The 22538-nt window shown below is 42.5% G+C and overlaps 2 protein-coding genes across 2 annotated transcripts in view; both read right to left on the reverse strand.

Moving 5' to 3' along the window:
* LOC130298059 (zinc finger protein 436-like) overlaps positions 1-22538 on the reverse strand; it is a 178073-nt gene that overhangs the window by 52242 nt on the left and 103293 nt on the right. The gene's annotated exons all lie outside the window — the stretch shown is intronic.
* LOC130298064 (oocyte zinc finger protein XlCOF6.1-like) overlaps positions 5748-22538 on the reverse strand; it is a 226534-nt gene continuing 209743 nt past the window's right edge. The window contains exon 2 of the mRNA XM_056550959.1: positions 5748-7905. Coding sequence (XP_056406934.1) covers positions 6736-7905 — 1170 coding nt within the window. The 3' untranslated portion in view covers positions 5748-6735. The remainder of the gene's footprint in view (positions 7906-22538) is intronic.

Here is a 22538-nt window from a genome sequence, read left to right on the forward strand (position 1 = left end):
CATTGTGTATTCTCCTCACTATAGAGAAGACATCACCTGTAGTCACTGATATCATTGTGTATTCTCCTCACTATAGAGAAGACGTCACCTGTAATCACTGATATCATTGTGTATTCTCCTCACTATAGAGAAGACGTCACCTGTTGTCACTGATATCATTGTGTATTCTCCTCACTATAGAGAAGACGTCACCTGTAGTCACTGATATCATTGTGTATTCTCCTCACTATAGAGAAGACGTCACTTGTTGTCACTGATATCATTGTGTATTCTCCTCACTATAGAGAAGACGTCACCTGTAGTCACTGATATCATTGTGTATTCTCCTCACTATACAGAAGACGTCACCTGTAGTCACTGATATCATTGTGTATTCTCCTCACTATAGAGAAGACGTCACCTGTAGTCACTGATATCATTGTGTATTCTCCTCACTATAGAGAAGACGTCACCTGTCGTCACTGATATCATTGTGTATTCTCCTCACTATAGAGAAGACGTCACCTGTAGTTACTGATATCATTGTGTATTCTCCTCACTATAGAGAAGACGTCACCTGTAGTCACTGATATCATTGTGTATTCTCCTCACTATAGAGAAGACGTCACCTGTAGTCACTGATGTCATTGTACATTCTCCTCAATATAGAGAAGACGTCACCTGTAGTCACTGATATCATTGTGTATTCTCCTCACTATAGAGAAGACGTCACCTGAAGTCACTGATATCATTGTATATTCTCCTCATGTAATCAAGTGGTGCTACAAAGTTAAACAGATTTGTAAATTACTTCTATTTAAAAATCTTAATCCTTCCAGTACTTATTAGCTGCTGTATAAGTGATTCACAGGAAGTTCTTTTCTTTTTTAATTTCTTTTCTGTCTGACCACAATGCTCTGTGCTGACACCTCTGTCCATGTCAAAAACTGTCCATAGTAGGAGCAAATCCCCATTGCAAACCTCTCCTGCTCTGGACAGTTCCTGACATGGACAGAGGTAAGACTGGAAATAACTACACAACTTCCTGTGGAGCATACACCTGCTTATAAGTACTGTAAGGATTAAGATTTTAAATAGAAGTAATTTAAAAATCTGTTTAACTTTCTGGCACCAGTTGATATAAAAGTAAGTGTTTTCCAGTGAAGTACCCCTTTAAGTAATTCTGGGAGCTGTATATTTAAATGGTAAAAACTTCTTTAACACTTTCCCATTCTGTGGCAACTGGTATATCTGATTATTATACTGGAATTTCTCACAATGCGGTACAACAGTGGTGTCTGTCACAACTGGCCAAAAACTTACTGGGGGGAGGGGGTAGGTATGGGGGTGACACCATTTTCTACCACACCGGGTGACACCAACCCTAGCAACGCCACTGTGTATAGGTGGGAACTGGACAGGTGTTCCCTAAATTTATTTTCCAGGAATGGATGAAGTGTACAATGGGGGGAATGAAAATTACAATTTTATTACTGATGTGCCAATTATATTCCCAGAATGATGACCGAGAGTATAGCCGAAAGTAAAAATAATGCCCGCCCCAAACCCTATGCTCTGAATCATCATTCTGGGAATGTGATGTGTGTGGCCGTAACTATTCTGTTACCTCAAATGCGCACCCGCTCAGGTGGGGAGAGAGCGCTGCACATTTGAGGCAAAAAAAAAAAAAGGACCCCAATGCTAGTGACTCGGTCACCCATGACCCATTTTTGGAAAAAATACCCCCAGAGGTCTTATCAGTTTTTTTTTTTATGAGATTTTTTTTGATGGGCAATTTAGTGGTTTATGGGGTTAAAATTTGGAATATTCTCTGGACTTAGTACATTTGGGTCAAATTATGGAAAATTAAAATGAAAAGGGAAAATGTAGTGCTCCATGGAAGTGTGATACTCCCTGAAGCATTCCTAAATGCAGAGGCCTGGATGATCAGGGCAAGTGTCACATTGAGTTGTGGTGTCCTTCTGTATCCCCCTCTTGTCCTTCCGTATCCCCCTCTTGTCCTTCCATATCCCCCTCTTGTCCTTCCAAATCCCCCACTTGTCCTTCCATATCCCCCTCTTGTCCTTCCGTATCCCCCCTCTTGTCCTTCCATATCCCCCTCTTGTCCTTCCGTATCCCCCCTCTTGTCCTTTCGTATCCCCCTCTTGTCCTTCCATATCCCCCTCTTGTCCTTCCATATCCCTTTCTTGTCCTTCCATATCCCCCTCTTGTCCTTCCGTATCCCCCCTCTTGTCCTTCCGTATCCCCCTCTTGTCCTTCCCTATCCCCCTCTTGGCCTTCCGTATCCCCATCTTGTCCTTCCATATCCCCCACTTGTGACACACTCTGCATTTTTTCTGGGATCGTCCCTTATTTCCAGTGTGGGGTACATCACCTGGAAAGTGCTGGCCGGGGACCATCCTGGCACCTATATTTCCAGTTCATCAGGAACTCCGGCCTGCTTTTTCCCGGTCGCCTGACTTCTTCTTGGAACTGCAGGAATGTCCCTGTGTTGCCAGCATACTGGGACAGTCCAAAAGAGTTATACATGGCAACCTGTACCATGTAGAGTGCAACTTTTTTGTATCATATCTGTGTTTTCCGCATGGCATTATATGGCTTGAGGACTTGATCATAGAGATCAACTCCCCCCATATACTGATTGTGACATGGATTTTATCAGTGTTCTTGTAGCTATCTTACTCCCGGCCAAATCTGTATACAGAATCTATATACCGAAGTATACCAAAGTAAATCAAACGGAGCCATTGTCAGTTTCAAATGCTTCTGTGTTCTGTGTGCTCGTCACTGAGCTTTATTTCAAATCGTTCAAGCTTATATTACCTTTGTAATTAACATACGTTCCCACCCCCCTACTATGCCTTTCCTGAACAGTTTGCCGGGCTTATTTCTTCTGATTCTCCACACGATGGGAGGGGTGAGACAGGAAAGAGCAGATGGGGGAGTAGCATTGTCCTTGTGGCCAGCAGCTTCCTCTACACGATGGTGGGGGCAAGATGGGAGAGAGCAGATGGGGGAGATGTGGACAAGTAACAGAGAAGCATGGCCTCATCCTAAATGGGCATTTTACATATACAGTATATAAAATTTACATATACACACATATACATCTATCACAATTGTAGTCCAGAATACAATCGGGCTTGAGGGCCGGTGTTGTGGTACCTCGCAAAGGGACAGGTGAGCTGCCGTTACCATGAATTATGGTCAGCAAAAGGACATTCCTCATATCCTTATACTTGACCAGCAACAGGTTTTCATGGGTAAGTGCACGGGACTCACCTTTGGGGATAGGTGTCTGTACAAAATTTAGAGGGCGGCCTCCCTGGTTCTTCCGCACGGTTCCACAAGCGGACGTGGATCTGGCGGCAAGGGATGTGAACAGAGGGATGCGGGTATAAAAGTTGTCCACATACACGTGATAACCCTTATCCAGCAATGGGTGCACAAGGTCCCACACAAGCTTCCCGCTAACACCCAGAGTGGGGGAACAATCTGGGGGTTCAATACGGGAATCCTGTCCCTTATATACTCTAATCTTGAGAGTGTACCCGGAGGTACTCTCACAAAGTTTGTAGAGCTTCACGCCATACTGTGCCTGCTTCGAGGGAACATACTGGCGGAAGATGAGTCTCCCCTTAAAACTGATAAGAGACTCATCTACAGAGAGCTCCCTGAGGGGTACGTAGGCCTCCCAATATTTAGCCCCAAAGTGATCTATGACCAGCCTCACTTTGTAAAGCCGGTCATAGTCAGGTTCACCTCAGGGGGGACATGCCGCATTATCAGTGTAATGCAGGCATTTCCGAATGGCCTCAAACCGTCCTCGTTCCATGGCCATAGCGTAGAGTGGGGTCTGGTAGAGGATGTCTATGTTTTTTTTGACTATTTTTTTGACTAGTTTTTTTGACCATATGCAGCATGAGGCCCCAAAATGTCCTCAGTTCGGGTGCATTAATGGCGTACCATTCATTGGACCTGGCCAAAAGTAAATCAGGGTGGCGGGCAATGAACTGTTGGGTGTACAAGTTTGTTTGCTCCACCATTAGATTGACAAAGTCATCACTGAAATAAAAACAAAAAATAGTCTATTTCAGTGTATCCGGCCGTGTCAATCCGGATTCCTGAGTCGCCAACAAACTCAGGAATATGTGGCCGATATCCCTCTGGGGGTTTCCAGACAGGTTCACCAGTAGGGGGCTCCAGTATGCTTGTCTGGGGGGGGGGGGGGGGGGTTCGGATTTCTATTACGAGCGGCATGGACACTTGTACTAGTGTCGGCCAATGGGTCACTATAATAGGGGTGTGTGGCCTCGCCTGGCAGTGTCTCCCCCTCCTTCTGGGGGGCTCATCATCAGTGCTAGATGATGAGGAAGAACACAGAAAAGTAGGATCTTCCTCGTCCTCACTGGCAGATTTGGAGTTGGAGGCAAGTAAAGCATATGCCTCCTCCGCCGAATATGCCCGGCGGGCCATCACCTTTTTTCTGTTGTGGCAGGGGGAGATGCGAAGGGAGGGGCAGGAAGTGTGTAATGTATGTTTGGTGTAACCTATATATAACGGTGTGTGATTAGAAATCACACACCGTTATAAGAAAAAAATAAAATGCTGTGGCCAAAAAAAATTATTTACAAAGGGGGCCAAATGCAGCGCCCTGAAGCCCTGTGGCGGACCCTTGATGACTTATTAGGGGGTCGGGGTGAATTTTTTTCACTTTTCTTATTAACCTACCTGTCCCTGCACTGAAACTCACCCTGCACTAAAATCAATTCCTCAGCCCTGAGGGGCACAGATCTTCACAGAGGGGGGGGGGGGTCCCTGGCTTATTCTCTCAGCTCTGCCCGCTGGCTGAGCTCGGTGGGCGAGCAGAGCTGAGAGAAGGGGACATTAACCCCTCCTCTCCCGGCTGCTATTGATCATCTGACCAATAGCAGCGCTCCTGGGGAGGTGCTAATTCTAATTCCGGGTCATCAGGTCACACGTGACCCATATGACCAGAATCGCCACAGATGCGGGTTTGAATTCACCAGCGATCTGCGACGATTGCGCAACATGGGTAGGTGTGGGGTCTCAGAACCCCCCTGGGGATTGTCATGGGATGCCTGCTGAATGATTTCAGGAGGCATCTCGGTCTGGTCCCCAAAATTACGGCATACAGGTACGCCCTGTGTCCTGGAGGGGTTAAATATTAAGATTTAAGAACCTTTTTCCTTCCAATCCACGACATATATGGGAATTTACGAGCGTGTAACTGGGTCTTCAATCCGTGTAATAATGGCGCAAAGTGTGAAGTAAAGAGATCTTGTACCAGATGTGATCAGATCTCTAGGGATTTTATACCCCGGGGAGGACAAAGAAAAGGAAAAGAATTACACCGATGTTTACTGAACCCGGGGGACGCTGAGATATTGACGACTTCTCATATAGAAAAATGGATTTTATGATCTGAGACCGAAAATAGACGTCAAGACGGGAAACGCTCATCTAGGGTTTGTGATAAATAAAAGTATCTGCAGCGTCTTATGTTCAGAAGAGACGATCTTCAAGGGAGACGCGCGGATCCTGTCTGACGCCTTGAATTAAAGTCTCTATAATCATAATGAGAAGGGGGCGGGGACAACACTGACGCGTTACATTCCCTATATACAACCTCAGGGACAATATTACATTTATTATAAGTCCAGTGTGCGGAGATGAATATAAGAATAATAAATCATATAATATAGAGAACTTTATTAACAATTGGTAACAAGTTTGGAGATGCAGTATATCAGGGGTCTCAAACTGGTGGCCCTCCAGATGTTGTATAACTTTAACTCCCAGCATGCCAGGACATGCCCGGACAGCCGTTGGCTGCAGATAACCGTTGTCGGCCATGTTAAGGAATTTAACCAATTCCTTCAGGTACATTTGCTGTTCGAGGCCAAATTGGAAATGTTTTATCAATCAGGCCTGATAGATTGGAAGAAATGACACAGACTGGGATCTGTATACAGCGTCTTCTGACGTTTACTACATACAGCAGAATTCTTATAGACAAAGATGAAAGGACGGCAAACTGCCCAATAATACCTGGTTACAAACAGACGTCTTATCTCTAAGTAGGAAGGACGGGAAGTGTGAACGTCTTCAGACTCAGTAGCCTTGGAGTTTTCTGTACGCTCAGCAGTTGTGGTTCTTGTTTACAAGTTTCCTGGTTATAATTCTGGTAAAGTTCACACTCAGTTCATAATGAAGGAACATAGACAAGATGGTGGACTATAGACAACATGGTGATGATATACAAAATGGCGTATAATCATATAAAGGATTATTATAAAAGGTTATATAAAAAGGTATAACAAGCTGACTTCCCTCACAGGCATGCTGGGAGTTGAAGTTTTGCAACATCTGGAGGGCCGCCAATTTGAGACCCCTGCAGTATAAGATATATATAGATGTCAGATATCCTATGTACATGGTTAATATATAGATGTGATATCTGTGTCATTTATTGCTCTGAATTGGCTTCTCTCCTGTGTGAATTCTTATGTCTTTTAAGTGTTGCTTTCTCAGTAAAATATTTCCCGCATTCCGAACATGAAAATGGCTTCTCTACGGTGTGAGTTCTTTGATGATAAACAAAACTTGATTTCCCAGTAAAACATTTTCCACATTCAGAACCTGGAAATGGCTTCTCCCCTGTGTGTTTTTTGATGATAAATGAGACTTAATTTCTTGTTGATATATATTGCTCTAAATTGGCTTCTTCCCTGTGTGAATTTTTTGATGTACAAGAAGGTCTGATTTCTGAGTAAAACATTTCCCACACTCTGCACATGAAAATGGCTTCTCCTCTGTGTGACTTCTTTGATGATGTTGAAGATTTGATTTGTGAGAGAAACATTTCCCACATTCTGCACATGAAAATGGCTTCTCCTCTGTGTGACTTATTTGATGTTGAAGAAGACTTGATTTGTGAGAGAAACATTTTCCACATTCTGAGCATGAAAATGGCTTCTCTCCTGTGTGAGTTCTTTGATGTACAACAAGGTCTGATTTCCGAGTAAAACATTTCCCACACTCTGCACATGAAAATGGCTTCTCCTCTGTGTGACTTCTTTGATGATGTTGAAGAAGATTTGATTTGTGAGAGAAACATTTCCCACATTCTGCACATGAAAATGGCTTCTCCTCTGTGTGACTTCTTTGATGATGTTGAAGAAGATTTGATTTGTGAGAGAAACATTTCCCACATTCTGAACATAAAAATGGCTTCTCCCCAGTGTGAGTTCTCTGATGTTTAACAAGATATGATTTCCTAATAAAGCATTTTCCACATTCTGAACATGAAAATGGCTTCTCCCCTGTGTGAGTTTTTTGATGTTGAACAAGATTTGTTTTCTTAGTATAGCATTTTCCACATTCTGAGCATGAAAATGGCTTCTCTCCTGTGTGAGTTCTTTGATGTACAACAAGATCTGATTTAAAAGTATAACATTTTCCACATTCTGAACATGAAAATGGCCTCTCCCCTGTGTGAGTTCTTTGATGTCCAATAAGACTTGGCTGCTGAGTAAAACATTTCCCACATTCTGAACATGAAAATGGCTTCTCTCCTGTGTGAGTTCTTTGATGCTGAATAAGATTCGATTTCTGTGTAAAATATTTCCCACATTCTGAGCATGAATATGTTTTTTTTTCCTGTGTGATCTTGTTGATGTCCAACACCCCTTCTGTGACCTTTCTGTGATGAGTGAGAAGACAGGACCTGTATATAAGGATGAGATGACAGATCTTGGCTGTGAAGGGCTGAGGGTGTATCTGGGATAATGGAATGTTCTTCATATGTATCTTGTGTGATATCATCATCTGCTTTATAATCTGAAGATATAAGATTCTCCTCTGATCTCCTGGTACAAGAATCTGCAGAGAATAACACAGATTTTATTATCAGTATTAACCCCTTAACAACTCAGGAAATTTAAGCTTTCCTCTAAGAGCCAAAACTCTTATTTTGCCATAACATATTTTGCGGCTCCGATCCTTCATTCACTGTGCGGTACAATTATTTCTCAGGTGACTATGATCACAAGGATACTCTGTTTGCATAGTTTTTGTTACGCTTTACTACTTTGTAACCCCTTAAAGGGGCACTCCACTGCTCCAGCGTTCAAAACATTTAGTTACCAACGCTGGGCTCAGGCTGTGGGGGTCGTGATGTCACGGTCACGCCCCTCGTAATGTCAAGCCACGCCCTAACAATGTAAGTCTATTGGAGGGGCGGGCTGCGAGGGAGGGGGATTGGGGGCAGGGATGTGTGACGTCACGAATGCTGGGAGTCAAAGAATGATGGGAGTTGCAGTTACCAACTATAACACCCAGCATGCCCTCATACAGCCTATACCTCTGCAGCAGACCCAAAACTGCGACTACCAGCATGTTGCACCATTACTTTTACTATACTAGTATATGGTGAAACATGCTGGGAGTAGTTCTGGGTTGTATCAGCTGCAGAGCCATAGGCCATATCAGAGCATGCTGGGTGTTGTAGTTAAAAACTTCAGCTCCCAGCATTCCTTGACACAGCTTCTGGCTTTGCAGCCGACCCGAAACTACAACTCCCAGCATGTTGTACCATGTTCTATACTACTATATAGTGCAACATGCTGGGAGTTGTAGTTTTGCAACAGGCAGAGAGCCTTAGGTTTCGGATCACTGATTTACAGCATAAAAAATAGTAAATAAAATATATAAAAAAATAGAAACAAATGTGAAATAGCCCCTCCCCTAATAAAAGCTTGATTACACCCCCCCCCCTTCCTTTTCCCATTTTTGGAATAAAATAATGTAATTATTGAAATTATTCACCTCTTTTATTCCTTTATCACAACAAAATCCTGATCAGCTGAGAGGACGGTGGGAGGGCCCTTACCTGCCTCCTCGCCGTCTGATCAGTGTTCTATTACTCCAAGCTTGAAGCAGCAGAGCACTGATAACAATGATCAATGTTATGGCATAGCACTGATCAGTATATACAATCAGAAGATTACACGTAATAGTCCCCTATGGGGGCAGAAAAAAGAAAGTTAATAAATGTGAATAAGCCCCTCCCCTAATAAATGTTTGAATCCCCCCATTTACATTTTTTTAATAAAACAATGTAATTAAAAAAAAAATCCCATGTGGTACCGATGCGTGCATAAATGTCTGAACGATTAAAAAATAAGGTTATACTCCTAAATACATCCTGCAGGCCCTAGCTACTACAAGGTAAGTACATTGACTAATATTATATTATAAGATAGTACACCAAAAAAGAATACTACCAGCCCAAATTAAGAATCACCAATTATAGGCAAATCAAGCAAATCGTTATAGAAAAAAATACATACATAAAAACATATATTTACAAGAAGATGGCACAAGAGGATAACACCATGGAAGGCATGTAGGTGGGAAGGAGGTAAGTAGTACTCAGAATCAGTAACAGAACAGATCACTCATGCTGCAGTATACAGTATGAGCACAAAGTGAACAATATAGTAAGCCAGTACCAAGTAGTATGATGAACCTTACCCAAATATATGCCGAACCCCTACATATGTTTCGCTTCCATGGCGTTATCTTCTTGTGCCATCTTCTTTTAAACATATGTTTTAATGAATGTATTTATTTCCATAAAGATTTGCTTGATTTGCCAATAATTGGTGATTCTTATTTTGGGCTAGTATTATTCTTTTTTGGTGTACTAACAAACCGCACGGTCGATGGCGTACACGTAAAAAATACCAAAAGTCCAAAATTGTGCATTTTTGGTCACTTCATATACCATAAAAATATATATGAATTGCGATAAAAAAGTCCCATCAAAACAAAAATGGTACCGATAAAAACTACAGACCAAAAATGACCCTCATACCGCCGCGTATACGGAAATAAGAGTTATGGAGCTCCAGGACGTACATTTACATCCTGAGTATGACCGCGAGCATCGGAGCGGTGCTCGCGTCATACACGCCTGGTCCCGGCTACTGACAGCAGCCAGGAACCCGCCAGTAATGGCAGACATCCGTGATCGCATGATCTGTATTGATCAAGGCATCTGCAGCGGTGCGCATGTTAAACTGTATGATTGGATCGCCTGCAGCGCTGCCGCGGGGATCCGATCATCCATAATGGCGGACAGAGGTCCCTTCACCTTCCTCCATCTCCCGGCGTCTCCTGCTCTGGTCTGAGATCGAGCAGACCAGAGCAGTAGATAGCCGATAATACTGATCAGTGCTATGTCCTATACATAGCACCTAACAGTATTAGCAATCAAAAGATTGCAATAAATAGTCCCCTAGTCGGTGCAGAGACGCGCGACTAAACTAATATGGGGCATGGAACATCTTAGCTATGAGGAGCGATTAAAGGAGTTACAATTGTTTAGTCTTGAGAAGAGACGTTTAAGGGGGGATATGATAAACGTATATAAGTATATTAATGGCCCATACAAAAAATATGGAGAAAAACTGTTCCAGGTTAAACCCCCCCCCAAAGAACGAGGGGGCACTCCCTCCGTCTGGAGAAGAAAAGGTTTAGTCTAAAGGGGCGACACGCCTTCTTTACCGTGAGGACTGTGAATTTATGGAACGGTCTACCTCAGGAACTGGTCACAGCAGGAACAGTTAACAGCCTTAAAACAGGATTAGATACATTCCTGGAACAAAATAACATTAATGCTTATGAAGAAATATAAAACTACATCCCTTTCCCTTATCCCCTTACACCCTTCACTTCAATTCCCTGGTTGGACTTGATGGACGTCTGTCTTTTTTCAACCGTACTAACTATGTAAATGTCCGAACTATAAAAATATAATGTTAATTATCCCATACGGTGAACGGCGTAAACGTAAAAAATAAAAAAAAGTAAAAAAATGCAGCTTTTTTTGTCACATTTTATTAAAAATAAATAAATAAAAAGTGATCTAAAAGTTTTATATATGCAAATGTGGTATCGATAAAAAGTACAGATGACAGCGCAAAAAAATTAACCCTCATACCGCCCCATATAGGGAAAAATGAAAAAGTTATAGGTGGTCAAAATAGGGCGATTTTTTATTACTGATTCTGTTCAAAAAGTTTAAGATTTCTTTTAAGCGGTACAAAAATATAATGTATCATGGGTATCATTTTAACCCCTTAAGGACCCCTTAACCCCTTAAGGACCGGGGGTTTTTCCGTTTTTGCATTTTCGTTTTTTGCTCCTTGCCTTTAAAAAATCATAACTCTTTCAATTTTGCACCTAAAAATCCATATGATGGCTTATTTTTTGCACCACCAATTCTACTTTGTAATGACGTCAGTCTTTGTGCCCAAAAATCTACGGTGAAACGGGAAAAAAAATCATTGTGAGACAAAATTGAAAAAAAAAACGCCATTTTGTAACTTTTGGGGGCTTCCGTTTCTACGTAGTACATTTTTCGGTAAAAATGACACCTTACCTTTATTCTGTAGGTCCATATGATTAAAATGATACCCTACTTATACAGGTTTGAATTTGTCGCACTTCTGGAAAAAATCATAACTTCATGCAGAAAAATTTATACGTTTAAAATTGTCATCTTCTGACCCCTATAACTTTTTTATTTTTCCGTGTATGGGGCGGTATGAGGGCTCATTTTTTGCGCCGTGATCTGAAGTTTTTAACGGTATCATTTTTGCATTGATAGGACTTATTGATCGCTTTTTATTCATTTTTTCATGATATAAAAAGTGACCAAAAATGCACTATTTTGGACTTTGGAATTTTTTTGCGCGCACGCCATTGACCGAGCGGTTTAATTAACGATATATTTTTATAATTCGGACATTTCCGCACGCGGCGATACCATTTATGTTTATTTTTATTTTTATTTACACTGTGTTTTTTCTTTTATGGGAAAAGGGGGGTGATTCAAACTTTTAATAGGGAAGGGGTTAAATGATGTTTATTCACTTTTTTTTTGCACTTTTTTTTTGCAGTGTTATAGGTCCCATAGGGACCTATAACACTGCACACACTGATCTTTTACATTGATCACTGGTTTCTCATAAGAAACCAGTGATCGATGATTCTGCCGCATGACTGCTCATGCCTGGATCTCAGGCACTGAGCAGTCATTCGGCGATCGGACAGCGAGGAGGCAGGTAGGGGCCCTCCCGCTGTCCTGTCAGCTGTTCGGGATGCCGCGATTTCACCGCGGCTATCCCGAACAGCCCACTGAGCTAGCCGGCATGCTTTCGGTTTCACTTTAGACGCGGCGTTCAACTTTGAACGCCGCGTCTAAAGGGTTAATAGCGCGCGGCACAGCGATCAATGCCGCGCGCTATTAGCCACGGGTCCCGGCCGTTGTTAGAGGCCGGGCCCGAACCGCTATGACGCGGGGCCACGCCGTGGCCCCGCGTTATAGATCGGGAGTGGACACATGACGTTCCAGTACGTCATGTGTCCTTAAGGGGTTAAAGGGGTATTCCAGGCAAAACCTTTTTTTTTATACATATCAACTGGCTCTGGAAAGTTAAACAGATTTGTAAATTACTTCTATTAAAAAATCTTAATCCTTCCAATAGTTATTAGCTTCTGAAGTTTTCTGTCTAACTGCTCAATGATGATATCACGTCCCGGGAGCTGTGCATGATGGGAAAATATCCCCATAGGAACTGCACAGCTCCCTGGACGTGAGTCATCAGAGAGCAGCCTCTCCCTGACTGCATTTCATGTTGTGAGTACCAATAAAGAAGCTGTTTTAAGAGAACCGGTGAGTGCCGATGTTTTTCTAATTCTCCACTGTATTGATAATTTACAAATCTGTTTATTTTTCCGGAGCCAGTTGATATATAAAAAAAAGTTTTGGCCTGGAATACCCCTTTAAGTCTCTCTCGGCTCTAGGTATATCAGATACATCGAGAAACAATAGAATCTGTTGTGGGGTCCAGGCCCTCTCCTCCCCTAAAACCTCATTCAAGAGCTGTTTGCAGGCGAGCCAGTAGGCTTTAATGGAGGGATATTCCCACAAAATGTGTAACAATGTGCCCCTCTGTCCACAATCACGCCAACATAGTCCAGTCATTTCTGAGTAGATGTGGGACAGGGGCTCAGGAGTGTAGTACCACCTCAATATGGTCTTCATAGCAGATTCAACATGTGAAACACATTGAAAGGCTCTACGTATATTCTGGAAAGCCGCTCACCATTGGGATTCAAAGATAGATTTGCCCAGCTCGTTTTCCCAGGAACGAAAGGGGTGTGATTTGCGAAATTGGGAAGTATGGGATACATTAGAATATAAGGGGCGAAGGCCCTTTAGGTTGCTAGAGAGAAAAATTTAAGAGGGTTTATGTAACTGGATGGAAGATGGTGGAGTGTGAAATAAGAAATGACGCAAGCGCAGAAACTTGTAGACGTCCGAGTGAGAAATAGAAAAGGTAGAGTGCAATTCTAAAAAGGGTAGTAGGGTTTCAGATAAATAAAGTTGGTGGAGATGTGTAAGCCCACTGTGAATCCATGGGACCAGCGATATGTCAGGGCTCATGCTTTGTATAAGAGATATGGGAATGAGAGTTTTGTCCGTGGTTTTGGGGTTGTCCACTAGGGAGAGGTATGTTACCCATGCCTTATATGAGGCCGCCACAATAGCTTTGTAAACGGGGGCGGTGTGTGGAGACCAGTATGGCAGAAAAAGAATGTCTTTAAGTAAGTATGGGGAAACCAAGGAGTTTTCTATATGGACCCAAGCAGTGGTCAAATCTTCCTTGCGCCAGCCTCTCAACATCCCCACCAGGGCGGCAAGATAATAACACCACAAATCTGGTGCTCCAAGTCCTCCCATGTCTCTGTACTTAGTCAATATGGATGCGGCCAATCTGGGCCTGTTGCCTGACCACACAAAGGATGACAAAATGGCTTGGGCCTTAGAAAAGAAGGATTTAGGAACAGCAATCTGGAGGGTTCTAAAGAGATGGAGGAAGCGGGTAGAAGAAGCATTTTAAAGGCTGCTACTCTGCCTGTCCAAGATATGTCGATAGAGCTTAGTCTGTCCGCTTCAACGCCGATGGTCTGTAGGAAAGATTCATAGTTATTGGAGTATAGTAGGTTATGAGGGTATGTTAGTTTGATTCCTAGATATTTAACACTAGTGTTTTGCCAATCAATGGGATGCACGTTTTTAATGGTATCTACCAGGGCGGGGTGAAGGTTTAGAGGAAGGGCCTGAGTTTTAGTGGCATTAAGGTGGTAATAGGAAAGCTGACCAAAGTGAAGTATGGAGGTCATGGCAGCCGGCACAGAGACAGAGGGATCAATAAGTGATAAAATAGTATCATCTGCATATAATGAGATGAGGTGATGTCGTCCTGTGATGGAGACTCCAGAGATTTGTTCTCCCTGCCTCAGCGCCTGTGCCAATGGTTCCAGACATAGAATTGATATAAGGGGTGCAATAGATTTATCTATGTAAAAAAAATTTCATTTAGGAGGTCCCCCTTCCCCATCTGTTTTCCCCCTCTGCTCCTTCCGGTATCTTGGCCCCCGCCATCGTGTGAAGACTGAACAAAAGAGACTTGTGAAACAGTTACAGGAAGTTGAGCGACACGAGGACAAGGCACATCCCCCATGCTATTTGCTCACTCCCTATATGCTAGAAAATCCCCTAGCAGGGGGTGGGAACTTATGTTAATGACAAAGTTGATATAAGCTTGAACGATTTGAAATAAATGCTGAGTGGACAGCACACAGGAAACGCTAAAGCACAATGGCTCTGTCTGATTTATTTCTCTATGCTTCGGTATATACATTCTGTATACGGATTTGGCCGGGAGTAAGACAGTTACAAAAACGCTGAGTTAAATCCACCATAGATGTCGCCCAATGTCATGGGGCTGGATTATAGGCCTCATGCGCAGGTCAGGTCATAATACCCAGACCAGACGATTGAACAAAGGCGGACGCAGATGGGATTCAACTCGAGGCGTACGGTAGGACATACTTGTACCTAGCCAAAAGTACCCATGTCTCCCCTTTGTTTTGTCATGCTGATCTAGCGGACTTACATGTGACCTAACAGAGAAAGATAGATACATTCTCTTCCAGAGACAATTACCCATGTATAATGTAGCTATCTTACTGCCTGAGTGTGTATGAAATGTGTGTGAGTGAATAAGTGGAATTGGGACTGTTCATTGGGGAGTTGAGTTGTGGAGTATGTTGTCATAAATAAGCATTGGGATGTTAAGGCATCATCAGAATGTTTAGGACAGAGTTATAAATAGATAAGTGATCTAGGACGGAGATGTTGCTGGTTGCCTGGTATAACATCATAATTAGAGCTTATCTAGGACTGGGGGTACAAGGGATTTTGCCGGCAATAACAGATTCCTGGAACTTGCCCCATTGCAACTGATAGAATATGTGAGATGTGTCTTGTATTGTGTGTGTGTCCATGGATTATTGTTAAATTAGCTAATTCAGATTAAGAGGGGGAAATAACTTCCCTTCTAATACTAGATCTAATGTATTAGTGTTTTAAAGATATCTCCTAAAAGTACAGCAAGGTTTTTGAAAGGGTTTTTAGTTGGCAAAAGCTGGGGGCACCCTAGGGTTTGTGGGCTTTTTGGAGGAGACAGAGGGGGCTGAAGAGAGCTGCAGGGCTTTGGAATGTGCAGAAGTAACCTGAGCTCACTGAGGGAATTGCACGGAGTTGTATAGAAGGAAAATGCAGTTTGATGGAAAGCATGTGGTGAGTTCAAAATGGAATTGATAAATTATAGATATTAAGGCAGTTGCAAGTTTGAAATATATTGCTGGTTGATAGGATAAGAAGCTTTATATATATGGCAGTGTAATATACAGTTATATATAACAGCGTGATTCTTGAGAACAATTGTGATTTGACTTAGTTATATTGTAACCATCTGAATGGATATAGATAGGCAAAAGAATGTGAGGTGAATAGATAGGCATAAGGTGTTGGCTGAAAGTATGATGCAAATATTTAGGTATTGAAGTTAACACCGATGTACAGACATACATTTGTTTATAAACTGGTGATAGGATGGTGAGAATTATCATATTTTCAATGAAGAGAGCCTTTGTAGTAAGCAGGGGGGAGGGACTGTGAAAATTGAACTGTATGTATAATATTATTAATATTATGGAGCTAAGAATCCCTTATGGAGTGACACCCTAATACTAATTCCTAAAGTTATAAACCCAGATTTTACCTTTCTTCATTCCATGCTTTTTTTCTCTCTTTCTCTCTCTCTTTCCATGAGGCTGCTAGTCTCTGCCACATGCTTATTCTGTACGGGGGGGGGCAGCCATGTTCCCCCCCCAGCAGCCATTTTAGCTCATGCTATTAGTTCTCACCTCCACTCCCCTGCAGCCATTTTAACACACCTAGTCAATTGAAACGTATATGATAGATTAGGAATACATGGAGTATGACCAGTGAATGGATTTAGGTGAAACTGTGTATGTACATGTTTATGTCATAATGAAACTACTTGATGATATTTTATTAATCTCTAAATAAGTTTGTTTTCGCAGGAGTGCAAGATGGATTAAAAAAAAATAGAAAAATTAAAATAAGGAAATTTATAAGGAAATTCAATTAACTGTGTGATTATATTATAGGAGTAACGAGAGAAGTTTGGCCAAGGAGAATAAAATAAAACGTAAAATAAATGAAAAAGTGATCACTGTTTAACCCCTTCAGGACGGAGCCCATTTTGGCCTTAAGGACCGGAGCGTTTTTTGCACATCTGACCACTGTCACTTTAAACATTAATAACTCTGGAATGCTTTTAGTTATCATTCTGATTCCGAGATTGTTTTTTTCGTGACATATTCTACTTTAACATAGTGGTAAATTTTTGTCGATACTTGCATCCTTTCTTGGTGAAAAATCCGTAAATTTGATGAAAAATTAGAAAATTTTGCATTTTTCTAACTTTGAAGCTCTCTGCTTGTAAGGAAAATGGATATTACGAATACATTTTTTTTTCACATATACAATATGTCTACTTTATGTTTGCATCATAAAATTGATGTGTTTTTACTTTTGGAAGACACCAGAGGGCTTCAACGGTCAGCAGCAATTTTCCGATTTTTCACAAAATTTTCAAACTCAGTATTTTTCAGGGACCAGTTCAGGTTTGAAGTGGATTTGAAGGGTCTTCATATTAGAAATACCCCATAAATGACCCCATTATAAAAACTACACCCCCCAAAGTATTCAAAATGACATTCAGTCAGCGTTTTAACCCTTTAGGTGTTTCACACGAATAGCAGCAAAGTGAAGGAGAAAATTCACAATCTTCATTTTTTACACTCACATGTTCTTGTAGACCCAATTTTTGAATTTTTACAAGGGGTAAAAGGACAAAATTTTTACTTGTATTTGTAGCCCAATTTCTCTCGAGTAAGGACATACCTCATATGTCTATGTAAATTGTTCGGCGGGCGCAGTAGAGGGCTCAGAAGGGAAGGAGCGACAAGGGGATTTTGGAGAGTACGTTTTTCTGAAATGGTTTTTGGGGGGCATGATACCTTTAGGAAGCCCTTATGGTGCCAGAACAGCAAAAAAAAACCACATGGCATACCATTTTGGAAACTAGACCCCTCGGGGAATGTAACATGGGATAAAGTTAACCTTAATACCCCACAGGTGTTTCACGACTTTTGCAAATGTAAAAAAAAAAAAAAAAATTTTTACCTAAAATGCTTGTTTTCCCAAAAATTTTTTATTTTTAAAAAGGGTAATAGCAGAAAATACCCCTAAAAATTTGAAGCCCAATTTCTCCCGATTCAGAAAACACCCCATATGGGGGTGAAAAGTGCTCTGCTGGCGCACTACAGGTCTCGGAAGAGAAGGAGTCACATTTGGCTTTTTGAACGCAAATTTTTCTCTGGGGGCATGCCGCATTTAGGAAGCCCCTATGGTGCCAGGACAGCAAAAAAAAAAAACCACATGGCATACCATTTTGGAAACTAGACCCCTCGGGGAACGTAACAAGGGGTTAAGTGAACCTTTATACCCCACAGGTGTTTCACGACTTTTGCATATGTAAAAAAAAATTTTTTTTTTTACCTAAAATGCTTGTTTTCCCAAAAATTTTACATTTTTAAAAAGGGTAAAAGCAGAAAATACCCCCCAAAATTTGTAACACAATTTCTCCCGAGTACGGCGATACCCCATATGTGACCCTAAACTGTTGCCTTGAAATACGACAGGGCTCCAAAGTGAGAGCGCCATGCGCATTTGAGGCCTAAATTAGGGATTGCATAGGGGTGGACATAGGGGTATTCTACGCCAGTGATTCCCAAACAGGGTGCCTCCAGCTGTTGCAAAACTCCCAGCATGCCTGGACAGTCAACGGCTGTCCGAAAATACTGGGAGTTGTTTTGCAACAGCTGGAGGCTCCGTTCTGGAAACAGTGGCGTACCAGATGTTTTTTATTGGGGAGGGGAGGGGGGCTGTATAGGGGTATGTGTATATGTAGTGTTTTTTATTTTTTATTTTATTTTTTGTGTTAGTGTAGTGTAGTGTTTTTAGGGTACAGTCACACGGGCGGGGGTTCACAGTAGTTTCTCGCTGGCAATTTGAGCTGCAGCAGAAAGTTTGCGGCAGCTCAAATTTGCAGCCAGATACTTACTGTAAGCCTCCGCCCATGTGAGTGTACCCTGTACGTTCACATTGGGGGGGACATCCAGCTGTTGCATAACTACAACTCCCAGCATGCCCGTTGGCTGTCGGTGACTGGTGAGAGTTGCAGTTTTGCAACAACTGTAGGCACACTGGTTATGTATCACTGAGTTTGTGACCTAACTCAGTGTTTCACAACCAGTGTGCCTCCAGCTGTTGCAAAACTACAACTCCCAGCATGTACGGTGCATGGTGTACGGTGACTGCTGAGAGTTGTAGTTTGCAACAGCTGGAGGCACACCGGTCGTGAAACACTGAGTTAGGTAAAAAAAAACTCTGAGTTTCACAACCAGTGTGCCTTCAGCTGTTGCAAAACTACAACTCTCAGCAGTCACCGACAGCCAATGGGCATGCTGGGAGTTGTAGTTATGCAACCAGCAGATGCACCACTACAACTCCCAGCATGCACTTTAGCTGTTTGTGCAAGCTGGGAGTTGTAGTTATACAACAGCTGAAGGTACACTTTTCCATAGAAAGAATGTGCCTCCAGCTGTTGCAAAACCATAAGTCCCAGCATGCCCATAAGGGAATGCTGGGAGTTGTGGTGGTCTGCCTCCTGCTGTTGCATAACTACAGCTCCCAGCATGCCCTTTTTGCATGCTGGGAGCTGTTGCTAAGCAACAGCAGGAGGCTGTCACTCACCTCCAACGATCCAGACGCTGCAGGTCAGTCCCGCCGCCGCAGCTGCTCCTGGGGCCCCGATCCCAACAGGGGCACCGGGGATCGGGGTCCCCAGCACCCGGGGTGCACGTCCCGCACCCGCTCACGTCCTCCAGAAGAGGGGCGGAGCGGGTGCGGGAGTGACACCCGCAGCAGGCGCCCTGATTGGTCGGCCGGTAATCCGGCCGACGAATCAGGGCGATCGTGAGGTGGCACCAGTGCCACCTCACCCCTGCAGGCTCTGGCTGTTCGGGGCCGTCAGAGACGGCCCCGAACAGCCAGTAATTCCGGGTCATCGGGTCACTGGAGACCCGATTGACCCGGAATCGCCGCAGATCGCTGGACTGAATTGTCCAGCGATCTGCGGCGATCGCCGACATGGGGGGGCATAATGACCCCCCTGGGCGATATGCCGGGATGCCTGCTGAACGATTTCAGCAGGCATCCGGCTCCGGTCCCCAACCGGCTAGCGGTGGGGGCCGGAATTCCCACGGGCGTATGGATACGCCCTCGGTCCTTAAGGACTCGGGATGCAGGGCGTATCCATACGCCCTATGTCCTGAAGAGGTTAATTAATGAATATTACTTTAAGCATTTAAAATCAGCTAATGGTTTATTGATTATAAATAATGCGCATTGACGATGATTTTTTCCCAATTTTTGAAAGAGCTCTGTATACATTTTAATTCTTTTACATTTTATTTTTGGTGAGAATGTGGGCCCTGTGTGTGTTGTATGTTGAGTATTTGTAAATGTTGGTATTGTTACATGTTACATGTGTATGGTATGTCTCCATGTAGGCACTGATTGCTCAAGAATTTTTGAGGAATGAACAAACTGAAAGACAAAAAGCCAGACTCAAAGGGGTGGTGACCAGTGACATAGAGGAGTGGGAGGAGAAAGGCGGGGCTTATAGGAAGATTGACAGAACAGCCTTGGTCTAAGGTAACACAGTCACATTAAATTGAAGGAACTACAAATCTACTGTTTAAACTTGAATGTGTTATAGTACCTGCATACACAACGTGATATACCTATACATTCTACATTATATTTATTTGAATAATATCAATTTTAAGTGGATAACTTTATAATGATGTTTAGTGTAATATGAAGATGCTGATTGTCTTGAACTTATAAAAAAAAATAATAATTCAAGAGCCATGATAGGATATCGGAGAATCCATGGTTAATGCTGAGTTATAAATGTAAGTTTGTTCTAAGTAATGTAAAGATGTAATACATAAGACAGGATATATGGTGACCACACGCAGAATGAAGTTCTACTGCAATAAACCACTTGATCTGAGCTGGTGGTTCAGAGAAGTAGAATTGAAGGTATTCACTGAGATGTGTAAGATATCTAAAGGTATGACACAATGAGTATGGGTACACTTTAACTACCGCCCACAAGTATGGGCCTATTGACGTAAGAGTAGTTCGCTCAGGGATTCAAGAACAATCTGTAGTTTGTAATTCAAGTGTTCAAAGTCCGAGAGCGGCCAGAGAAAGTGGCCATCGTAAAGATCAGAGACACATGAAGGAAACAGCCCCAGAAGCCAAGGGGACTGAATGGTGAAGGAGGCTGCCAAGGCTGCAGTGCTCCTGTTCCCCCACAATGATGGTACAAAGTGTACAGGTGGATGGGCAATGTGGAATTTTCTGGTTAGGTCTCTTGCAGGAACCAGCTATGCATGCTGAGAGAGACCAATGGAAGAAGAAAGAGGTGGTACAGGGCAAAGAAGGCATCCGGAAAGAGTTGGTAAGAAAATGTATGTGCCAGCAGTCTTGTACCCCATGGTAACATATATGACCCCATACACTAAGCAGAGGGGAGCTATGTGCATAGTAATGTCAGTACATTGGGTCGCCTCAGGATTCTACAATGCAGAAAGAAGGTTTGTACAGACGTCATCATTTACATCTGACATATGACCTAGGTGAAAACAATAAAGGTACCTGACCAACACACTCCATAATCATCTTACCTGTTTCAGAGAATATGAGTAGACTTCATCTAACTGCCTGGGGTAGGTCAATATCAGTGTCTCCTTGTCTAAGTGTACTGATCCCTAACCATAGATACAGTGAAGTATACAATTAAGAACCTTTTGTGAAACCGTACCTAGTTCAGATTCTGTCATTGTCACCCATTTCTTCAAAACCTATGCAGGAAATAAGTGAGGAAAGAGAAGATTGCATATGATGATCCCGTATAAATGTATCTCTGATAACTGTTAAATCTATGTCTGTGCATAACCATGGTTGTTCCAAAGGGAAAGATAATCACAACGGATTGTTAGGATGTGACGTTGTATGAGGAGAATCAGTAGGTGAACATGTACAAATAGCGGGATGAGTAAATGGTAACTACCGTAAAGTATGGGATACTTGGGGATATGAAGTTTAGAGTTAAATTAGAAAGGAATTAAACTGGGGAATACACATTAGTCAAGACACGTCTGCCCATACACACTTCCATTACAGAACCTACAAAGAAATCTAAACCGCACTTTAGAGGAAAACATACAGCCCCTGCTGGGAGTTTCGATCCCTTTGTGTATATTGATCTTAAAGGAGTCCCAAGGGGGGTCCCAGATGAGTTTATAGCTAGAGATCAAATAAAAAGCCGGAGTTGAGTCAATAATATCCCAGATTTCCATGAGTAAAATTAATTATATCTATTATAACCAACTAAGATTAATACATTTCTTTGTAAATGCTTTTCAATGTTAGACCGAACAACTAAGAGTCACATCCACTATAATATTCCAAAATGGTACGGCATTAGATATGATGTATGGTGTAAAAGGAAAAAGGGGGGTATACAAGATGTTTGGGAGACTTGTTGTGCATATATCTCAGCCAGTATAGGACCAGTAAAATAACCATACTTATAATTCTAATAATCTTGCTTTGTTGTGTGTTGTGTTTTGCCTAAAGAAGAAGTGTGAGACGACCAACAAGAATACCACGCCAGTAATGACAAGTGAGGACTTTGGGGGAGATTTATCAAAACCTGTGCAGAGGAAAACTTGCCCAGTTGCCCATAGCAACCAATCAGCTTCCTGCTTTAATTTCTATGAAGGCCTGTGAAAAATGAAAGAAGCGATCTGATTGGTTGCTATGGGCAACTGGGCAAGTTTTCCTCTGCACAGGTTTTGATAAA

This window comes from Hyla sarda (assembly GCF_029499605.1).
Source record: "Hyla sarda isolate aHylSar1 chromosome 1 unlocalized genomic scaffold, aHylSar1.hap1 SUPER_1_unloc_2, whole genome shotgun sequence".
Classification (NCBI taxonomy): domain Eukaryota; kingdom Metazoa; phylum Chordata; class Amphibia; order Anura; family Hylidae; genus Hyla; species Hyla sarda.